The sequence below is a fragment of the Notolepis coatsorum genome, assembly GCF_963971535.1.
Source record: "Notolepis coatsorum genome assembly, chromosome: 10".
Classification (NCBI taxonomy): domain Eukaryota; kingdom Metazoa; phylum Chordata; class Actinopteri; order Aulopiformes; family Paralepididae; genus Notolepis; species Notolepis coatsorum.
Window position 1 is genome coordinate 3,935,468 of NC_140174.1, and position 17,569 is coordinate 3,953,036.

Consider the following 17,569-nt stretch of genomic DNA (forward strand, 5'->3'; position numbering starts at 1 on the left):
TGACCTTACTCCTAGAACCCACCTCACCCCTGCCCACTTCGACAACCTAGGATGGCTTAGAGTAGACGACAGAGTACAACAACTTGCAATGGGCCTGGTCTACAAGATACACTACACGACCAAGGTACCCATGTACATGTCAAAATACTTCCCAAAGGTCAGTGAATACCACGATCACAACACCAGAGGGAGCTCCACAAATCATGTTAAACCCAGATTCGGCTCAAATAAGGGACTAAACACGTTTCGCAATTATGCCACATCAATGTGGAACGCCCTACCCAAAGCTGTAAAGGAATGTGGATCACTACCCACTTTCAAAACCTCTCTCAAGGGACACCTACGGGAGACTGCAATTCAACACTGGCCCCTGTAAATATCCTAACCCAACCCCCTCCAATGTACAGTCATTTACCTAGTATGGTTTTGTCAATAGTTCAATGTACAATTGTGTTTGTTTGTACAGTGTCTCCCCCCCCCCCCCCTCAATGTACAGTGTTACTTGTTTATACAGTGTGCCCCCCCCCCCCCCCCCCCAACCACCTCCAATGTAAATTACCCAGTATGGTTGTCAATATCCCAATGTACCCAACCCCCCCCACCCAACCTCCTCCAATGTACAGTTTCTACGTCAAATGTATATACTCCCTTTTCTTGACTCCTTCTGTATCACAAACAGTACTGTATTTGCAAATCTGGTATGTCATAAATGTATAGATGTAGCAGTACTGACTATCTGTATGTCATGTATGTCATATATGTCTATATGAATTGAAAATGGGGGACCCTGATGGAAACAAGACAAACGTCTTTCTCAGGTCTGCATCCCCTTAACAATTGTATGTATTGAGCCGTACTGTATTGTACCCATTCTGCAATCTGTTAAATAAAGTTTTCATTCATTCATTCATTCATTCATTCACAGCCCTAACTTCCTGTTGTTCGAGTGTAATTCGCCCGACCATCCACCAGGCGGCAGTATTGAGCCGTTGTTGTATTGAGCCGTAGGGTCCAGCTGCAGCGTCGGAGGTGTATATATGAATTATGAATGCCATGGTGAAAAAATGAAATTGATCTCAATATCGCTGTACAGCGTGGTCTGGCAGACGACGCATGGCGGGCAATAACGCTGTACAGCGTGGATGGCGGGGAATGTGTTAAAGGGCGATGTTGCAGGTTGCTTCAGATTTCACTTATTTTGTGAATCCACTTCTTATTTTTGATTTTAACATTTACATTTAGTCATTTAGCTGAACGCTTTTATCCAAGTTCTGTACGACAAGTCAGCAGGAAGGGTACAACTCTTACAGCTGAGTAACAATGTTCATCAAACAGTGCTGGAACTTGGGTGCTGCAGTGTTGAGTGCAGAGTAGTAAAGACACATTAGTATAGTAGGAGGAGTGCATGATAGGTTATTATTTCTTTATTTTATTATTATTTTTTTTCTTTTCAGTTATTGATTGATATCAGATATAGATGTTTACTTGTTTCGATGCTACTCCTCCTGCTGCCCCCCCCCTCTCTCTCCTTCCAGGTGAACCAGAAGTCTGGAGCTCAGGTGCGGGTGGTGTCTGAGTCGGTGGAGCCGGGCTCCCAGCCCGCCGTGTGTTTCCTGCTCCAGGGCTCCGCGGAACAGGTGCTGCTGGCCAGGTGCGCCCTGGAGAACCTGGCTGCCGACTGCGAGCCGGCCACGGAGGTCTTCGACGTCCCCCACACTGCCTTTGGGCGGATAATAGGTGAGCGGAACGAGAGACGATGTCTCCGGGACAGTGTTTCGGTCATTTAAACCTTCCGTTTGTCTCTGCGATCCCATCACAGAGTCCCATTGTTATTTATCTTTATCTTATCTTTAGGGATGTTCGATATTGGCTTTTTTTACCTATACCGATATTGTCCAACTCTTAATTTCCGATACCGATATCAACCGATATATGCAGGGTCCCCCCCCCCCCCCCCAAAAAACGGAATAATTTCAGGTAATTAACATTACTTATTACATGGCGTTTTAACATTCGCCGAAATGCTTGATTGTGATTGGTCAATAACGCTCGGCAGAGGTCCGTTATTACTCGATAACGGACCTCTGCCGAGCAATAATGACCGCTGTGCGCAGCTGGAGCAATCAAGCCCACTGACACACACTGTCATCAGTGCAATCAGTCCACACACCTGCCGGCTGCCGGCGATAATAATCACTTTATTTGGGCTGACAGCGGACGGAGCCACAGAACAACTGCGTCTGCATTTGATCTCGTCTTGTCGATGGTGTAAAATGAATTAGGTATATTGTTAGTAAGTTAGCCATGTAATAAGCGGGATAATGTATAGCTATGGTGTCTGTCAATTATTATCCCTTACATATCTCTTGTCGTGGAATTAACACAACATTATGCATACTTTTGACAATAAATAAAATAAGAATTTGTTCTCACTTGCTTGCCTGGGAAAATAAAGGTTAAAGAAATGTAAATAAAAATAAAGAAAAAGATTTTTTTTGAAAACCTATACCGATAATTTCCGATATCACATTTTAATGCCAATATCGGCCGATAATATCGGACATCCCTAGTTATTTATCTTTATCTTGTTTTCCTCCGCAGCTCTCTGGTTCTCGACGCTGACATGTAGCCGACACTGTGCATCCTGCCACCAATGAAAAGCCCCTTATTGAATCATCACCCGTTAGATTATCTCCACATTGAACCACTTTGATATTTGATCCACTTCCCTGTATCCCCAGGTGTGTGTGTGTGTGTGTGTGTGTGTGCGCGCGCGCGTGCGTGTGTGTGTGTGCTCGTTCTATAACCTTTATTTACCCAGGCAAGCAAGTAAGAACAAATTCTGATTTTATTTATTGTCAAAAGTATGCATAATGTTATGTTAATTCCACAACAGGACATATGTAATGTTAATTACCTGAAATTATTCCGTTTTTGGGGGGAGGGGGGGGGGGGGGGGGGGGGACCCTGCATATATCGGTATCGGTTGATATCGGTATCGGAAATTAAGAGTTGGACAATATCGGTATCGGTAAAAAAAAATGCCAATATCGAGCATCCCTAGTTTAAACAGATTGAATAATAAAATAAAAACTAAAAAATTCGAATGTTGATTTAGAATTCGAGTGTCAACATTATGACCGAAGCCTCGCAGCGCTCGGTGCAGCCGCCCTGGACCAACGTCTCTGTGACGATGATGCGTTGTGGCTCCCCCTGCAGGCCGCGGGGGCGAGTCTCTGAAGCTGATCACCAGGACCACCGGGGCGCGGGTGGTCTGCCCCAAGGAGAGGGGGCGGGGCCTGGAGGAGGCGGGCCCGGTGACCATCACGGGGACGCGGCGGGAGGTCCGGCAGGCCAAGGTGCTACATCACACACACACACACACACACACACATACACACACACACATACACACACACACACATACACACACACACATACACACACATACACACACACACACACACACGCACACACACACACATATATACACACACACACACACACACACACATATATACACACACACGCACACACACACACATATATACACACACACACACATATATACACACACACACACATACATACACACACACACACACACGTAATGCAGTCAAACTTCACTTCTGATTCAGATTATTTTATTTTTCAAGTTCTTTATTTGTCAAATACACGACAACACAGGGGGCATTGCAGGTAATGACATTTCTGTGTTCCGAGCTCAGACTCAACACAGTGCACAATTAAGAAACAACAATGCATACAAGAATGGTAGCAATAAGTAGTAGTAGTAGTAGTACGATACAAATAAAATGTAAAATAAAATAGTCAATTATTTACAGAAAGTGTCTGTGGAACTTGAGTCAATCAATCAATCAGATTTATTCATATAGCACATTTAACATGACACGTGTCGACCAAAGTGCTGTACAGAGGGTAGATAGATACATATTGACAACAATCACAACTCCGTTTTACGGCAGGACACACAGGCAAGCACACATGAAAACAGGGCATGAGTCGGTGAACGGGAAAGGCTAGTAGGTAGAAGTGGGTTTTGAGCCTCGATTTGAAGGCATCTGTCGAGGGGGCGAGGAGCCTAGTGGAGGTGGGGATGCTGTTCCACGGTCTAGCGTATAAGTGTATGTGCATATTAAGGTACAGGGTGCGTATGTGTGTGTTCAAGAGTTTTTAAGAGGTGTGTGTTCAAGAGTATTTAATAGGTGTGTGATCAAGAGTATTTAATAGGTGTGTGATCAAGAGTTTTTAATAGGTGTGTGATCAGGAGTGTTTAATAGGTGTGTGTTCAGGAGTGTTTAACGGGGCTATCTCCTGTTCTTGTCCTTGTTCAGGAGTCTTGTGACTTGTGGGAAGAAGCTGTCTCTGAACCTGCTGGTTCTTGTGCGGATGCTCCGGTACTGTTTGCCAGACGGTAGCAGAGAGTGAACAGTTTGCCAGACGGTAGCAGAGTGAACAGTTTGCCAGACGGTAGCAGAGAGAACAGTTTGCCAGACGGTAGCAGAGTGAACAGTTTGCCAGACGGTAGCAGAGGGAACAGTTTGCCAGACGGTAGCAGAGTGAACAGTTTGCCAGACGGTAGCAGAGGGAACAGTTTGCCAGACGGTAGCAGAGTGAACAGTTTGCCAGACGGTAGCAGAGTGAACAGTTTGCCAGACGGTAGCAGAGGGAACAGTTTGCCAGACGGTATCAGAGTGAACAGTTTGCCAGACAGACGGTAGCAGAGTGAACAGTTTGCCAGACGGTAGCAGAGAGTGAACAGTTTGCCAGACGGTAGCAGAGAGGGAACAGTTTGCCAGACGGTAGCAGAGAGTGAACAGTTTGCCAGACGGTAGCAGAGTGAACAGTTTGCCAGACGGTAGCAGAGGGAACAGGTTGCCAGACGGTAGCAGAGGGAACAGTTTGCCAGACGGTAGCAGAGAGAACAGTTTGCCAGACGGTAGCAGAGGGAACAGTTTGCCAGACGGTAGCAGAGGGAACAGGTTGCCAGACGGTAGCAGAGTGACTGGGGTGTTAACAGCTTGTCACAGCCTTTTTAAATGTACATACATTCAGAAAAAAACGTGAGATTTGTTTCCCCCGGATCCTCAACAGTAGTACATTTGTAGACAACAATATGCAACGATCTATACAAAGTTTGCAAACTATACAATACAAGGTAAAAAATAGGGATGCACGATATTGATTTTTTGACACCGATACCGATACCGATAACTTTATGCTCCTCAAGCCGATACCGATAACCGATATTTATTGTATTATAATATTTTTTTTAACTGTATATATATATATATATATATTTTTTTATCAATTTTTTTTTTTTTTTTTTTTTAGTATTTATAAGCTCCGACGTCATCGGTACTGCTATCGGTACTCGAGAAATTATGGAGTTTTTTTTTTAGGAATTTAAACGTCGCAAACTAATCTTGTTGGCCGTTGTCTATTATCTCTCCTGCCTCTGTCTCTGCCTGCGAGCGGGCTCCCTCCCACACACACACACACTCACTCACACACACACACACACACACTCACTCACACGGGTGCTGCGCTGCCGACTCAGTACAGACAGCTCTGCTCTCATAATGGCGGAGAGAACGAAATGTTCAAAAGTCTGGGTCTATTTTACTAAAGTCGATGCTGACCACGCACATTTGCCAGTAATGTATAAGCGCTGGTACTTGTCAATGTGGCTGGCGGGGAGATAACGTTAGCTCCGAGTAGAGTAATGGCTGACAATCCGGAGGTAAATAAACTAACGAGAGCTTCTGATTGGTGGTAAGAAGAAGAGGTGGGTGCAAGCCGTGGGACGTAATTGGCAGATCGACTGTCTGTCTCCGAATGTAACGTGACTACGTCACAGCCAAGAAAGGGAGCGCTCGATTTGTGAAAAACTCCCTGTTCCTAAACCACACGCTATCAGTTTTACCACAGTACTGGCAAAACGGGAGGAGGCTATAATAAAAACAAGCGCCCTTCATCCAAATCCACCCACACCGGATTTCTTTTAACCAAAAAATGTATTATATGTTATCGGAGCTATCAATAACGTTATCGAGTTTATCGGGATGTCATAATTGCTGATATCGGCCCGATAATTATCGGCCCGATAATTATCGTGCATCCCTAGTAAAAAAACTGGATGAATACAAAAATAATTATGTATATTCTATAGCAGCAGTTCTCAAACTACGGGTTGCGATCCAAAGTGGGGTCGTGGGTAGGTGGCGGTGCAAAAAAAATAAAAAATATCGTTTTATAAATGTGTATTGATAACATAGTGCTGTAATAAAATGTTCTAATAAATATGCATGATCAAGTTCAACAACGTGTGCTTTTATTTTGATATTCCTTAATTCCATGTTGAAATTACGCGATGCATTAACACTTTCAATGCCCAAAACGTGATAAGACGTTTTATCAGCCCAATGCCTGAATGCCCACGATGACAATTATCGTTTAATTTTTTTATTAGCGATCTGAATTCATATTTCATCAACCGAGTCTCCCGTTGGTATGCAGCCCCTGTAGGAGCTCAGATGTGAAAAAACCGCCCCCTATCGTCTCCCAGATGGTAATGCACCCTTTTGGAATGGACTCAATGAAAATGGATGAGAAAAGAAAAATCCGGAATCCACATTTTACTTCTCGGGCATGTAACCCGAGCCGATCGGATTCATTGTGGAGCCTCAGAACAGCGTGGAATACATATGTGTACAGTAGCGTTGGATCAATAAAATCGATCGGTTTTTGGAATGGCGATCAGGAATTGGAATGATCTTTTTGGAGAACATCTGATCTGAGGTAAGGAATCTATTTTACAAGTATTGGGATAATCAGAGTTGTATTCGCTGAGATCTCAGCGTTCGCCCTATGTGTGTGTGTGGGCGATCGCTTTGAGGAAATCAGAGAATCGATTTTTCAGATCGCCTATATAGCGTGCATACGTACACATATACTATCGATAATCTAGCGTTTATTTGAAAACGATTCATAAATAGGCCGAAAAATGACAACGTTTTTGTGTATTCTAGAATATTCCAGTAAAGGGCGATTATTATGGAATCTTTTTATTTTCCTGGAAAACGAGGGCTTTTCAAAATGCTATCAAACGAAAATGAACCGATAAAAAAACAATCCGCTTCGACAATGTTGACTGGAAAAACGAGTCATTGATAAGCGACGGGCAGATTAGACACATAGCCATAATTTAAAACATAGATTAGGCGATATTAACGCTAACATTGAAGTGGATGGTGGGCATTCAAGCGGTAAATCAAGATTAAGCTTGGGCTCTGAAAGTGTTAAGTGTGGGGTCGCCAAAAAAAAATCCAAAATTAAATGGGGTCGTCGTGGTATAAAAAAGGTTTGGGAACCCCTGTTCTATAGTATAAATAGCAGCAGTGTGTGATAAGTGTGCTTGTGTGGTGTGCAAGTCACAAAAGGTGCCTTTGTGTGTCTGCCCATGTGACATGTCAGAGTCTGTCCGTCAGTAGTCTGTTTGCCCGGTGGAAGTATTGTAGCTGTTCCGTGTTAATAATAATAATAATAATAATAGATTGGATTTTAAGAGAGAAGCGCCTTTCTCGGACTCAAGGACACTGTACATGGAAAGGATGGAAAAAATAAGAAATAAAATTGAAAAAATATAATAAAATACATAAAAGATCTGTGTATAGTAACAACAAGAAAAAAACAAATAAGATAAAAGAGATACAAAAAATAAAAAAGGAGGCAAGTTCTGTCCAATTGGATGAAGTGGTTGAAATTAACAAACAAACAAACAACAAAACAAAACAACGGAATCTGTGGCTTAAAAGAGTCAGGGGTGGGGGGGGCTACTTGGGAGCGGGGCCGTGTTGCGTGAAGGCAAGTGTGAACAGGTGGGTTTTTAGCTTGGTTTTGAAGAGGTTGATGGTGTCAGAGCCTCGGACACCATCAACCTCTCTGTGTTCTCTTGGATGTGGAGGTGTGGCCCCGTCAGCATGCTCTCCGTGCTGCAGGAGGCCCTCAGGAGGTGTGGCCCCGTCAGCATGCTCTCCGTGCTGCAGGAGGCCCTCAGGAGGTGGTGTGGCCCCGTCAGCATGCTCTCCGTGCTGCAGGAGGCCCTCAGGAGGTGTGGCCCCGTCAGCATGCTCTCCGTGCTGCAGGAGGCCCTCAGGAGGTGGTGTGGCCCCGTCAGCATGCTCTCCGTGCTGCAGGAGGCCCTCAGGAGGTGTGGCCCCGTCAGCATGCTCTCCGTGCTGCAGGAGGCCCTCAGGAGGTGGTGTGGCCCCGTCAGCATGCTCTCCGTGCTGCAGGAGGCCCTCAGGAGGTGGTGTGGCCCCGTCAGCGTGCTCTCCGTGCTGCAGGAGGCCCTCAGGAGGTGGTGTGGCCCCGTCAGCATGCTCTCCGTGGTGCAGGAGGCCCTCAGGAGGTGGTGTGGCCCCGTCAGCATGCTCTCCGTGGTGCAGGAGGCCCTCAGGAGGTGGTGTGGCCCCGTCAGCATGCTCTCCGTGCTGCAGGAGGCCCTCAGGAGGTGGTGTGGCCCCGTCAGCATGCTCTCCGTGGTGCAGGAGGCCCTCAGGAGGTGGTGTGGCCCCGTCAGCATGCTCTCCGTGGTGCAGGAGGCCCTCAGGAGGTGGTGTGGCCCCGTCAGCATGCTCTCCGTGCTGCAGGAGGCCCTCAGGAGGTGTGGCCCCGTCAGCATGCTCTCCGTGCTGCAGGAGGCCCTCAGGAGGTGGTGTGGCCCCGTCAGCATGCTCTCCGTGCTGCAGGAGGCCCTCAGGAGGTGTGGCCCCGTCAGCATGCTCTCCGTGGTGCAGGAGGCCCTCAGGAGGTGGTGTGGCCCCGTCAGCATGCTCTCCGTGCTGCAGGAGGCCCTCAGGAGGTGTGGCCCCGTCAGCATGCTCTCCGTGGTGCAGAAGGCCCTCAGGAGGTGGTGTGGCCCCGTCAGCATGCTCTCCGTGCTGCAGGAGGCCCTCAGGAGGTGTGGCCCCGTCAGCATGCTCTCCGTGGTGCAGAAGGCCCTCAGGAGGTGGTGTGGCCCCGTCAGCATGCTCTCCGTGGTGCAGGAGGCCCTCAGGAGGTGGTGTGGCCCCGTCAGCGTGCTCTCCGTGGTGCAGGAGGCCCTCAGGAGGTGGTGTGGCCCCGTCAGCATGCTCTCCGTGGTGCAGGAGGCCCTCAGGAGGTGGTGTGGCCCCGTCAGCGTGCTCTCCGTGGTGCAGAAGGCCCTCAGGAGGTGGTGTGGCCCCGTCAGCATGCTCTCCGTGGTGCAGAAGGCCCTCAGGAGGTGTGGCCCTGTGCCAAACTGTTGGTGCCATGTTGCTGCTATTTTCAGAATCCCATGATGTAACCTGAGCAACACATCTGCAGGGACGAAGGAGGAGAGATGTATCAACGGCACGGGACACACCGACACCCTCGGTACAAGAACGACAGGATCTGGCTTACGGTGCATCGTGACATACGATACGAATGAACTTCCCACCGCGGTCAGGACAGCCGAAACCTGACCAATCTTTCACCGTCGACTAAAGACACACATCTTCAATCGATCAATAAAAAAAAATAATCATGCACTCTTCCTGATACTAACATGTCTCTACCACTACGCACTCAACACTGCAGCACCCAAGTTTCAACACTTTGATGACCATCGTTACTCAGCTGACGACACAGTGGTGGTGGGCCTGATCTCTGCAAACGACGAGAGGGCCTACCTGGAAGAGGTAAAGGTTCTGGCGGGATGGTGTCAGGAGAACAGCCTCTCCCTGAACGTCAGCAAAACAAAGGAGATGATTGTGGACTTTAGGAGGTCGGGGGTCAAGGACTGCAGCCCCCTCAGCATCGACGGGGCACCGGTTGAGAGAGTGAACAGTTTCAAGTACCTCAGAGCCCACATATCCGAGGACTTGACATGGACCACACACATTGACAGTGTTGTGAAGAAGGCACGACAACGCCTCTACTTCCTCAGGCGCCTAAGGAAGTTCCAAGTGAGTCAGAAGATCCTTAAAGATGCCTCTTTGAACTGCTGCGGTCAGGCAAGCGATACCGGAGTCTCAAGGCGAGCACAGAAAGACTCAGAAGAAGCTTCTATCCCCAGGCCATCAGGCTGCTAAACGAACAATGAATGAACACTACACAACAACAACCACCAAACGCACATAGCACACACATCCACACGCACACACTCACTTTAAACAAACACACTGTAGCACCCACTCCACACACTTTATAGCACACACCCACTTTAAACAAACACACTGTAGCACCCACTCCCCACACTTTATATTTATTGATGAAGGATTGCACTACAACTCGTACACCTTACTGTAAATTGTACCTAAAATTGTACCTCATCCCATTTCTGCTTTGCACTAGATAGTACTGTACATTAGTACACTGCATAGTATTGTATATTATATGGTAACTCAGAACATTGTACATATGTCTATACCGAACACTGTGACCTCATTTTTCTTCTTCTAAATTACATGCTATATTATGTTATTTGATACTATCTTGTCTAGCACAGTCTCTGGAGCGTAACAGTAAGAAGCATTTTGTATGAAAGTATTCTGTACTTCTGTATGACAACTATTAAAGAACTTGAAACTTAAGAACTTCTACTCATGTACAATAGAGAGCATCCTGACTGGCAATATCACCTCCTGGTTTGGGAATTGCACCGCACAAGACCGTAGCAGACTACAGAGAGTGGCCCGTTCAGCCGAACGCACAATTGGAGGTGGGCTTCCCACCCTCCAGAACATTTACAACAAGCTCTGCATGGGTAAGGCTAAGAGAATAATCAAAGACTCCAGCCACCCAAACAACTGCCTCTTTGAACTGCTGCGGTCAGGCAAGCGATACCGGAGTCTCATGGCAAGCACAGAGAGACTCAGAAGGAGCTTCTATCCCCAGGCCATCAGGATGCGAAATGCTAAATGACAATAACACTATGTAACAAACCATCAAATACACTCACTTTAAACAAACAACTCACTGCAGCACCCACTTTACCCACTTTAGACACATAAACACACTTTATATTTATTGGTAAAGAATTTGCACTACAACCCATACCTCATTACACCTTACTGTAAATTGTACCTAAATTGTACCTCATCCCATTTCTGCATTGTATAGTATATTGTATTGTAACTCAGTTACTTTTCTACTCTGCATTGTATATTGTATACATGTACATTGGACACTTTTGTCTACGTACTTGACTTCTATTTTATACTTATTATACTTATCTATTTTTATCTAGCACAATCTCTGGAGCAAAACAGAAAGAAGCATTTTATATAAAAGTAATACGTATTTTTGTATGACGACTAATAAAGAAACTTGAAACTTGAGTGCCCTTCCTGATGACTTGTCGTACAGAACTTGTAAGTCGCTTTGGATAAAAGCGTTTCAGCTAAATGTAAAATGTAAATATGATACAGTTGACTATACGATACAAGTGTCTTTATACCTGCATCACTGTACATATTAATACTACAACTCTGTACATACATGTCTGATTAGCACTACACTCGGTAGTATTAATTTATATATTTTATACCCAGGTTAATCACCTGTACATTGTATATTACTATTGCACTTTACTGTTACATTTGCAATCTGGTTGGATGCCACTTTTCGTTTGTACTGTACTTGCGCTGTATAACGACAATAATACTTTTGAATCTAATCTATACACTACATCCAGTGTGTTACATAGATGAAGTCAAGGAACGCATAAACTTCAAAACACTACTCCTCACCTTCAAAGCCCTCCATAGCCTGCCCTGCCCCCCCCCCCCCCCCCCCCCCTACCTGACTGACCTCCTTCTCCCTCACCGCCCCACCCGTTCCCTCCGGTCCTCCTCCACTGCTTCCCTCACTCACTGTCCCGTCATCCAAACTCAAAGGTTTTGGTGATCAGCTTCTCACGCGCTGCACCCCGACTCTGGAACACCCTCCTCCCTCAGACCATCAGAGACTCTCCCTCACTCTCCACCTTCAAATCCCATCTCAAAACCCGCCTGTCCTCCGTAGCATTTAACCTTCCCCACCCATAACCCCCCTCCTCCAACCTGTTGTTGTTGTTTGTTACTGTGGCTTTAGGTTCCTGTGTATTTCATATTGTTCCCTGTTTTCCCTGTGGTTCCAAGTTTCTTTTGTTTCTTTGTTTTTCTTTTCTTTCCGCCTACCGTCAGCGACTTCGGGGTTACCGAGAAGCGCTCTATAAATTAAACAAATTACTATTATTGTTAATTCTGCGTCGTCGTTCCCAGGAGCTGATCATGGAGAAGGTCCGAGACGACGTGGCCGTGAGGAAGAGGATCTCCCAGTCGTCCGCCCTGCGCCCGAAGCGACGCCCCCAGGATGGTGCAGAGGGTCCGAGACCGGAGTTCCTGGAGGTCACGCAGACGCTGGCTGTGAACGACAACTGTCCCCGTTCTCTGACGGGAGAGGAGGCCGCCACGCTGCTCCAGGCCCACGGGACCGCCGCGGGAGAAGCGGGGAGGACGTGCGACGAACGGCGGGAGCTCCACGGGATCGACCCGGAGACCAAGGAGGAGGCGGAGGAAGACGTCGTCTCGCCCGACTCCCTCGACTCCCTCTCCGAAGTGTCCAAGTTTGAAAGTGAGTTCACGTCCTCGGAATGGGGAGTCTTGTGTCTTTATGTGAACCGGGCGTCCCACAAAATGTCATTCATCTGGAGCCGCAAAACCTATTTATCCTTAGTTAACACGTCATTCTCCGCCATGCGTAATCTGCCAATGACGCCGTAACACGTCATTGAGATCAATATTTCAAAAATCTGTGATGGCAATCATATTTCACCCACGGAGACTTGAGATCTCCTGTTGATCTCCTCTCAACTCTCCAACGGTTCAAGAGCGCCATCTGGTGGCGGATCGCCCAAACAGCAAACCGGAAACCGAAAGTGGTGCTCATCCAAATTCGGTCCGGCCACTCGCTATAGCTCCCGGGGCTCCATCTCGACACACTGGATAATCAATCGCTCGCCCTAACTCAATAAACAACGTTATTTGGACGTATATAGTATTATACAACCTGGAAATGGTTCATCTAGATCAACATCCCATAATAGAAAACGTTCTACTCCAAGCTGATCGCCCAACGGCCCGAGGAGACTGGGGTAAGTTTCAGCGTTTATTATTACCGTGTTCGATACAAACTGCTCTGATGATCATATCACCCACACTACATGAATCATCTAACGTTGGCCACTGAATTATAAACGACCCCCCCCCCCCCATCCGGTCAACATCAGATGATGAGTAGTAACTTCTAGAAGCACGTACATTTGAAATTTTTTATCTGGCGCCGATCGCTATCAAACTGTATTTGATCATCAATATAATGCATTTTTGGCTATAACTCACGTTCTGCAGAATACTGCAGAAAACGATAAAAACATATTTATACTTTAGACCATATTTTAGTATGAATATGTGAATGAAAAAGTAGAACGTTGCTACATCCTAAACGATAGATACTTGACGTTGAATGGGCCATAGTAATGTCAATTTAGCAATACAATTTAAAAAGTTATAGCCCTGCAAAGAAGGGGAACATCTCCATAGACTTTCAACAGTGGCAGAGAGGGGTATATGATCAGAATAATCCCTGGCAGATAAAGGGTTAAAATGAAGATAACGGTGTATAACGTTTTATATATATAGTTATCCCCAAGCATACCCCACATTTTGCATTTAACGCCTGGCGATTGCATACCCAAATAAATTTGAGATTTATTATACTTTATACTTATAGCACACGGTTTGTTGCATTTATGAAATTATAAAACAAAAACAAAAACAAAATTAGCAACAAAATTTATAACAAAGGAAAACCTCAAACTTTTATGAAGAGTATTTTTCTTTATTTCAGTGTCGCAGTATCACCTCGATCTCCAAAATAAGAGGTGTTAAAAAAAATATATATATATATTTTTTTTTTAAAGCAACAGCGAGCCGCATCAGAGTGGAGCCGACCCCTGTGTTAATTAATGTCTTGATGCTTTGGACAACCATTGCCTTTCATGACGTCTTATCGAATAACGTGGTACGGTTGGCATTTCATCTATAGCACAGCCAATCGCACCGCGTGACCAATCTATGACGGGTTTAAGTCCACGACTACCACACACTACAGAAGGTTAACTCTGTCCCCTTCACTGTGTCCCCCCCCCCTCGCTGTGTCCCAGTCCCCAGCCCAGACCTGAGCTTCCAGCCCGACGAGCACCTGGAGGTGTACGTGTCGGCCGTCGAGCACCCCGGCCACTTCTGGATCCAGATCCTGGGCGTGCGCTCGCTGCAGCTGGACAAGCTGACGCAGGAGATGAGCCGCTTCTACAGCCAAGGAGGGCCGACGGTAAGGGTTAGGGTTAGAGGTCAGAGGTTAGAGGTTAGAGCCCCGTCTGTAAGGGTTAGAGCCCCGTCTGTAAGGGTTAGAGCCCCGTCTGTAAGGGTTAGAGCCCCGTCTGTTAGAGTTAGAGCCCCGTCTGTAAGAGTTAGAGCCCCGTCTGTAAGGGTTAGAGCCCCGTCTGTAAGAGTTAGAGCCCCGTCTGTTAGAGTTAGAGCCCCGTCTGTAAGGGTTAGAGCCCCGTCTGTAAGGGTTAGAGCCCCGTCTGTAAGGGTTAGAGCCCCGTCTGTAAGGGTTAGAGCCCCGTCTGTAAGGGTTAGAGCTCCGTCTGTAAGGGTTAGAGCCCCGTCTGTAAGGGTTAGAGCCCCGTCTGTAAGAGTTAGAGCCCCGTCTGTAAGAGTTAGAGCCCCGTCTGTAAGGGTTAGAGCCCCGTCTGTAAGGGTTAGAGCCCCGTCTGTAAGGGTTAGAGCCCCGTCTGTAAGGGTTAGAGCTCCGTCTGTAAGGGTTAGAGCCCCGTCTGTAAGGGTTAGAGCCCCGTCTGTAAGGGTTAGAGCCCCGTCTGTAAGAGTTAGAGCCCCGTCTGTAAGGGTTAGAGCCCCGTCTGTAAGAGTTAGAGCCCCGTCTGTAAGAGTTAGAGCCCCGTCTGTAAGAGTTAGAGCCCCGTCTGTAAGGGTTAGAGCCCCGTCTGTAAGAGTTAGAGCCCCGTCTGTAAGGGTTAGAGCCCCGTCTGTAAGGGTTAGAGCCCCGTCTGTAAGAGTTAGAGCCCCGTCTGTAAGGGTTAGAGCCCCGTCTGTAAGGGTTAGAGCCCCGTCTGTAAGAGTTAGAGCCCCGTCTGTAAGAGTTAGAGCCCCGTCTGTAAGAGTTAGAGCCCCGTCTGTAAGAGTTAGAGCCCCGTCTGTAAGAGTTAGAGCCCCGTCTGTAAGAGTTAGAGCCCCGTCTGTAAGAGTTAGAGTCCCATCTGTAAGAGTTAGAGCCCCGTCTGTAAGGGTTAGAGCCCCGTCTGTAAGGGTTAGAGCCCCGTCTGTAAGAGTTAGAGCCCCGTCTGTAAGGGTTAGAGCCCCGTCTGTAAGAGTTAGGGTTAGAGCCCCGTCTGTAAGAGTTAGAGCCCCGTCTGTAAGGGTTAGAGCCCCGTCTGTAAGAGTTAGGGTTAGAGCCCCGTCTGTAAGAGTTAGAGCCCCGTCTGTAAGGGTTAGAGCCCCGTCTGTAAGAGTTAGAGCCCCGTCTGTAAGGGTTAGAGCCCCGTCTGTAAGGGTTAGAGCCCCGTCTGTAAGAGTTGGTTAGAGCCCCGTCTGTAAGAGTTAGAGCCCCGTCTGTAAGGGTTAGAGCCCCGTCTGTAAGGGTTAGAGCCCCGTCTGTAAGGGTTAGAGCCCCGTCTGTAAGAGTTAGAGCCCCGTCTGTAAGAGTTAGAGCCCCGTCTGTAAGAGTTAGAGCCCCGTCTGTAAGGGTTAGAGCCCCGTCTGTAAGGGTTAGAGCCCCGTCTGTAAGAGTTAGAGCCCCGTCTGTAAGAGTTAGAGCCCCGTCTGTAAGAGTTAGAGCCCCGTCTGTAAGGGTTAGAGCCCCGTCTGTAAGGGTTAGAGCCCCGTCTGTAAGAGTTAGAGCCCCGTCTGTAAGAGTTAGAGCCCCGTCTGTAAGAGTTAGAGCCCCGTCTGTAAGGGTTAGAGCCCCGTCTGTAAGGGTTAGAGCCCCGTCTGTAAGGGTTAGAGCCCCGTCTGTTAGAGTTAGAGCCCCGTCTGTAAGAGTTAGAGCCCCGTCTGTAAGGGTTAGAGCCCCGTCTGTAAGGGTTAGAGCCCCGTCTGTAAGGGTTAGAGCCCCGTCTGTAAGGGTTAGAGCCCCGTCTGTAAGGGTTAGAGCCCCGTCTGTAAGGGTTAGAGCCCCGTCTGTAAGGGTTAGAGCCCCGTCTGTAAGGGTTAGAGCCCCGTCTGTAAGGGTTAGAGCCCCGTCTGTAAGGGTTAGAGCCCCGTCTGTAAGAGTTAGAGCCCCGTCTGTAAGGGTTAGAGCCCCGTCTGTAAGAGTTAGAGCCCCGTCTGTAAGGGTTAGAGCCCCGTCTGTAAGAGTTAGAGCCCCGTCTGTAAGAGTTAGAGCCCCGTCTGTAAGAGTTAGAGCCCCGTCTGTAAGGGTTAGAGCCCCGTCTGTAAGAGTTAGAGCCCCGTCTGTAAGAGTTAGAGCCCCGTCTGTAAGGGTTAGAGCCCCGTCTGTAAGAGTTAGAGCCCCGTCTGTAAGAGTTAGAGCCCCGTCTGTAAGAGTTAGAGCCCCGTCTGTAAGAGTTAGAGCCCCGTCTGTAAGAGTTAGAGCCCCGTCTGTAAGAGTTAGAGCCCCGTCTGTAAGAGTTAGAGCCCCGTCTGTAAGAGTTAGAGCCCCGTCTGTAAGAGTTAGAGCCCCGTCTGTAAGGGTTAGAGCCCCGTCTGTAAGAGTTAGAGCCCCGTCTGTAAGGGTTAGAGCCCCGTCTGTAAGGGTTAGAGCCCCGTCTGTAAGAGTTAGAGCCCCGTCTGTAAGGGTTAGAGCCCCGTCTGTAAGAGTTAGGTTAGAGCCCCGTCTGTAAGAGTTAGAGCCCCGTCTGTAAGGGTTAGAGCCCCGTCTGTAAGAGTTAGAGCCCGTCTGTAAGGGTTAGAGCCCCGTCTGTAAGAGTTAGAGCCCCGTCTGTAAGTGAGAGGTTAGAGCCCCGTCTGTAAGAGTTAGAGCCCCGTCTGTAAGGGTTAGAGCCCCGTCTGTAAGGGTTAGAGCCCCGTCTGTAAGAGTTAGAGCCCCGTCTGTAAGAGTTAGAGCCCCGTCTGTAAGGGTTAGAGCCCCGTCTGTAAGGGTTAGAGCCCCGTCTGTAAGGGTTAGAGCCCCGTCTGTAAGAGTTAGAGCCCCGTCTGTAAGAGTTAGAGCCCCGTCTGTAAGAGTTAGAGCCCCGTCTGTAAGGGTTAGAGCCCCGTCTGTAAGGGTTAGAGCCCCGTCTGTAAGAGTTAGAGCCCCGTCTGTAAGAGTTAGAGCCCCGTCTGTAAGAGTTAGAGCCCCGTCTGTAAGGGTTAGAGCCCCGTCTGTAAGGGTTAGAGCCCCGTCTGTAAGAGTTAGAGCCCCGTCTGTAAGAGTTAGAGCCCCGTCATACTACCGCTGTAAGGTTAGAGCCTCTGGTAAGGTTAGAGCCCCGTCTTAAGAGTTAGAGCCCGTCTGTTAAAGAGTTAGAGCCCCGTCC

At 47.8% G+C, this 17,569-nt stretch overlaps 1 protein-coding gene across 4 annotated transcripts in view; it reads left to right on the forward strand.

Moving 5' to 3' along the window:
* The window catches only part of tdrkh (tudor and KH domain containing), a 74,944-nt gene that overhangs the window by 18,483 nt on the left and 38,892 nt on the right, over positions 1-17,569 (forward strand). For all 4 annotated transcript variants that reach the window (XM_084323554.1, XM_084323556.1, XM_084323555.1 and 1 more), the window contains 4 exons: positions 1,536-1,737; positions 3,220-3,359; positions 12,294-12,645; positions 14,237-14,403. In XM_084323554.1, the coding sequence (XP_084179680.1) occupies positions 1,536-1,737; positions 3,220-3,359; positions 12,294-12,645; positions 14,237-14,403 (861 nt within the window). The remainder of the gene's footprint in view (positions 1-1,535; positions 1,738-3,219; positions 3,360-12,293; positions 12,646-14,236; positions 14,404-17,569) is intronic.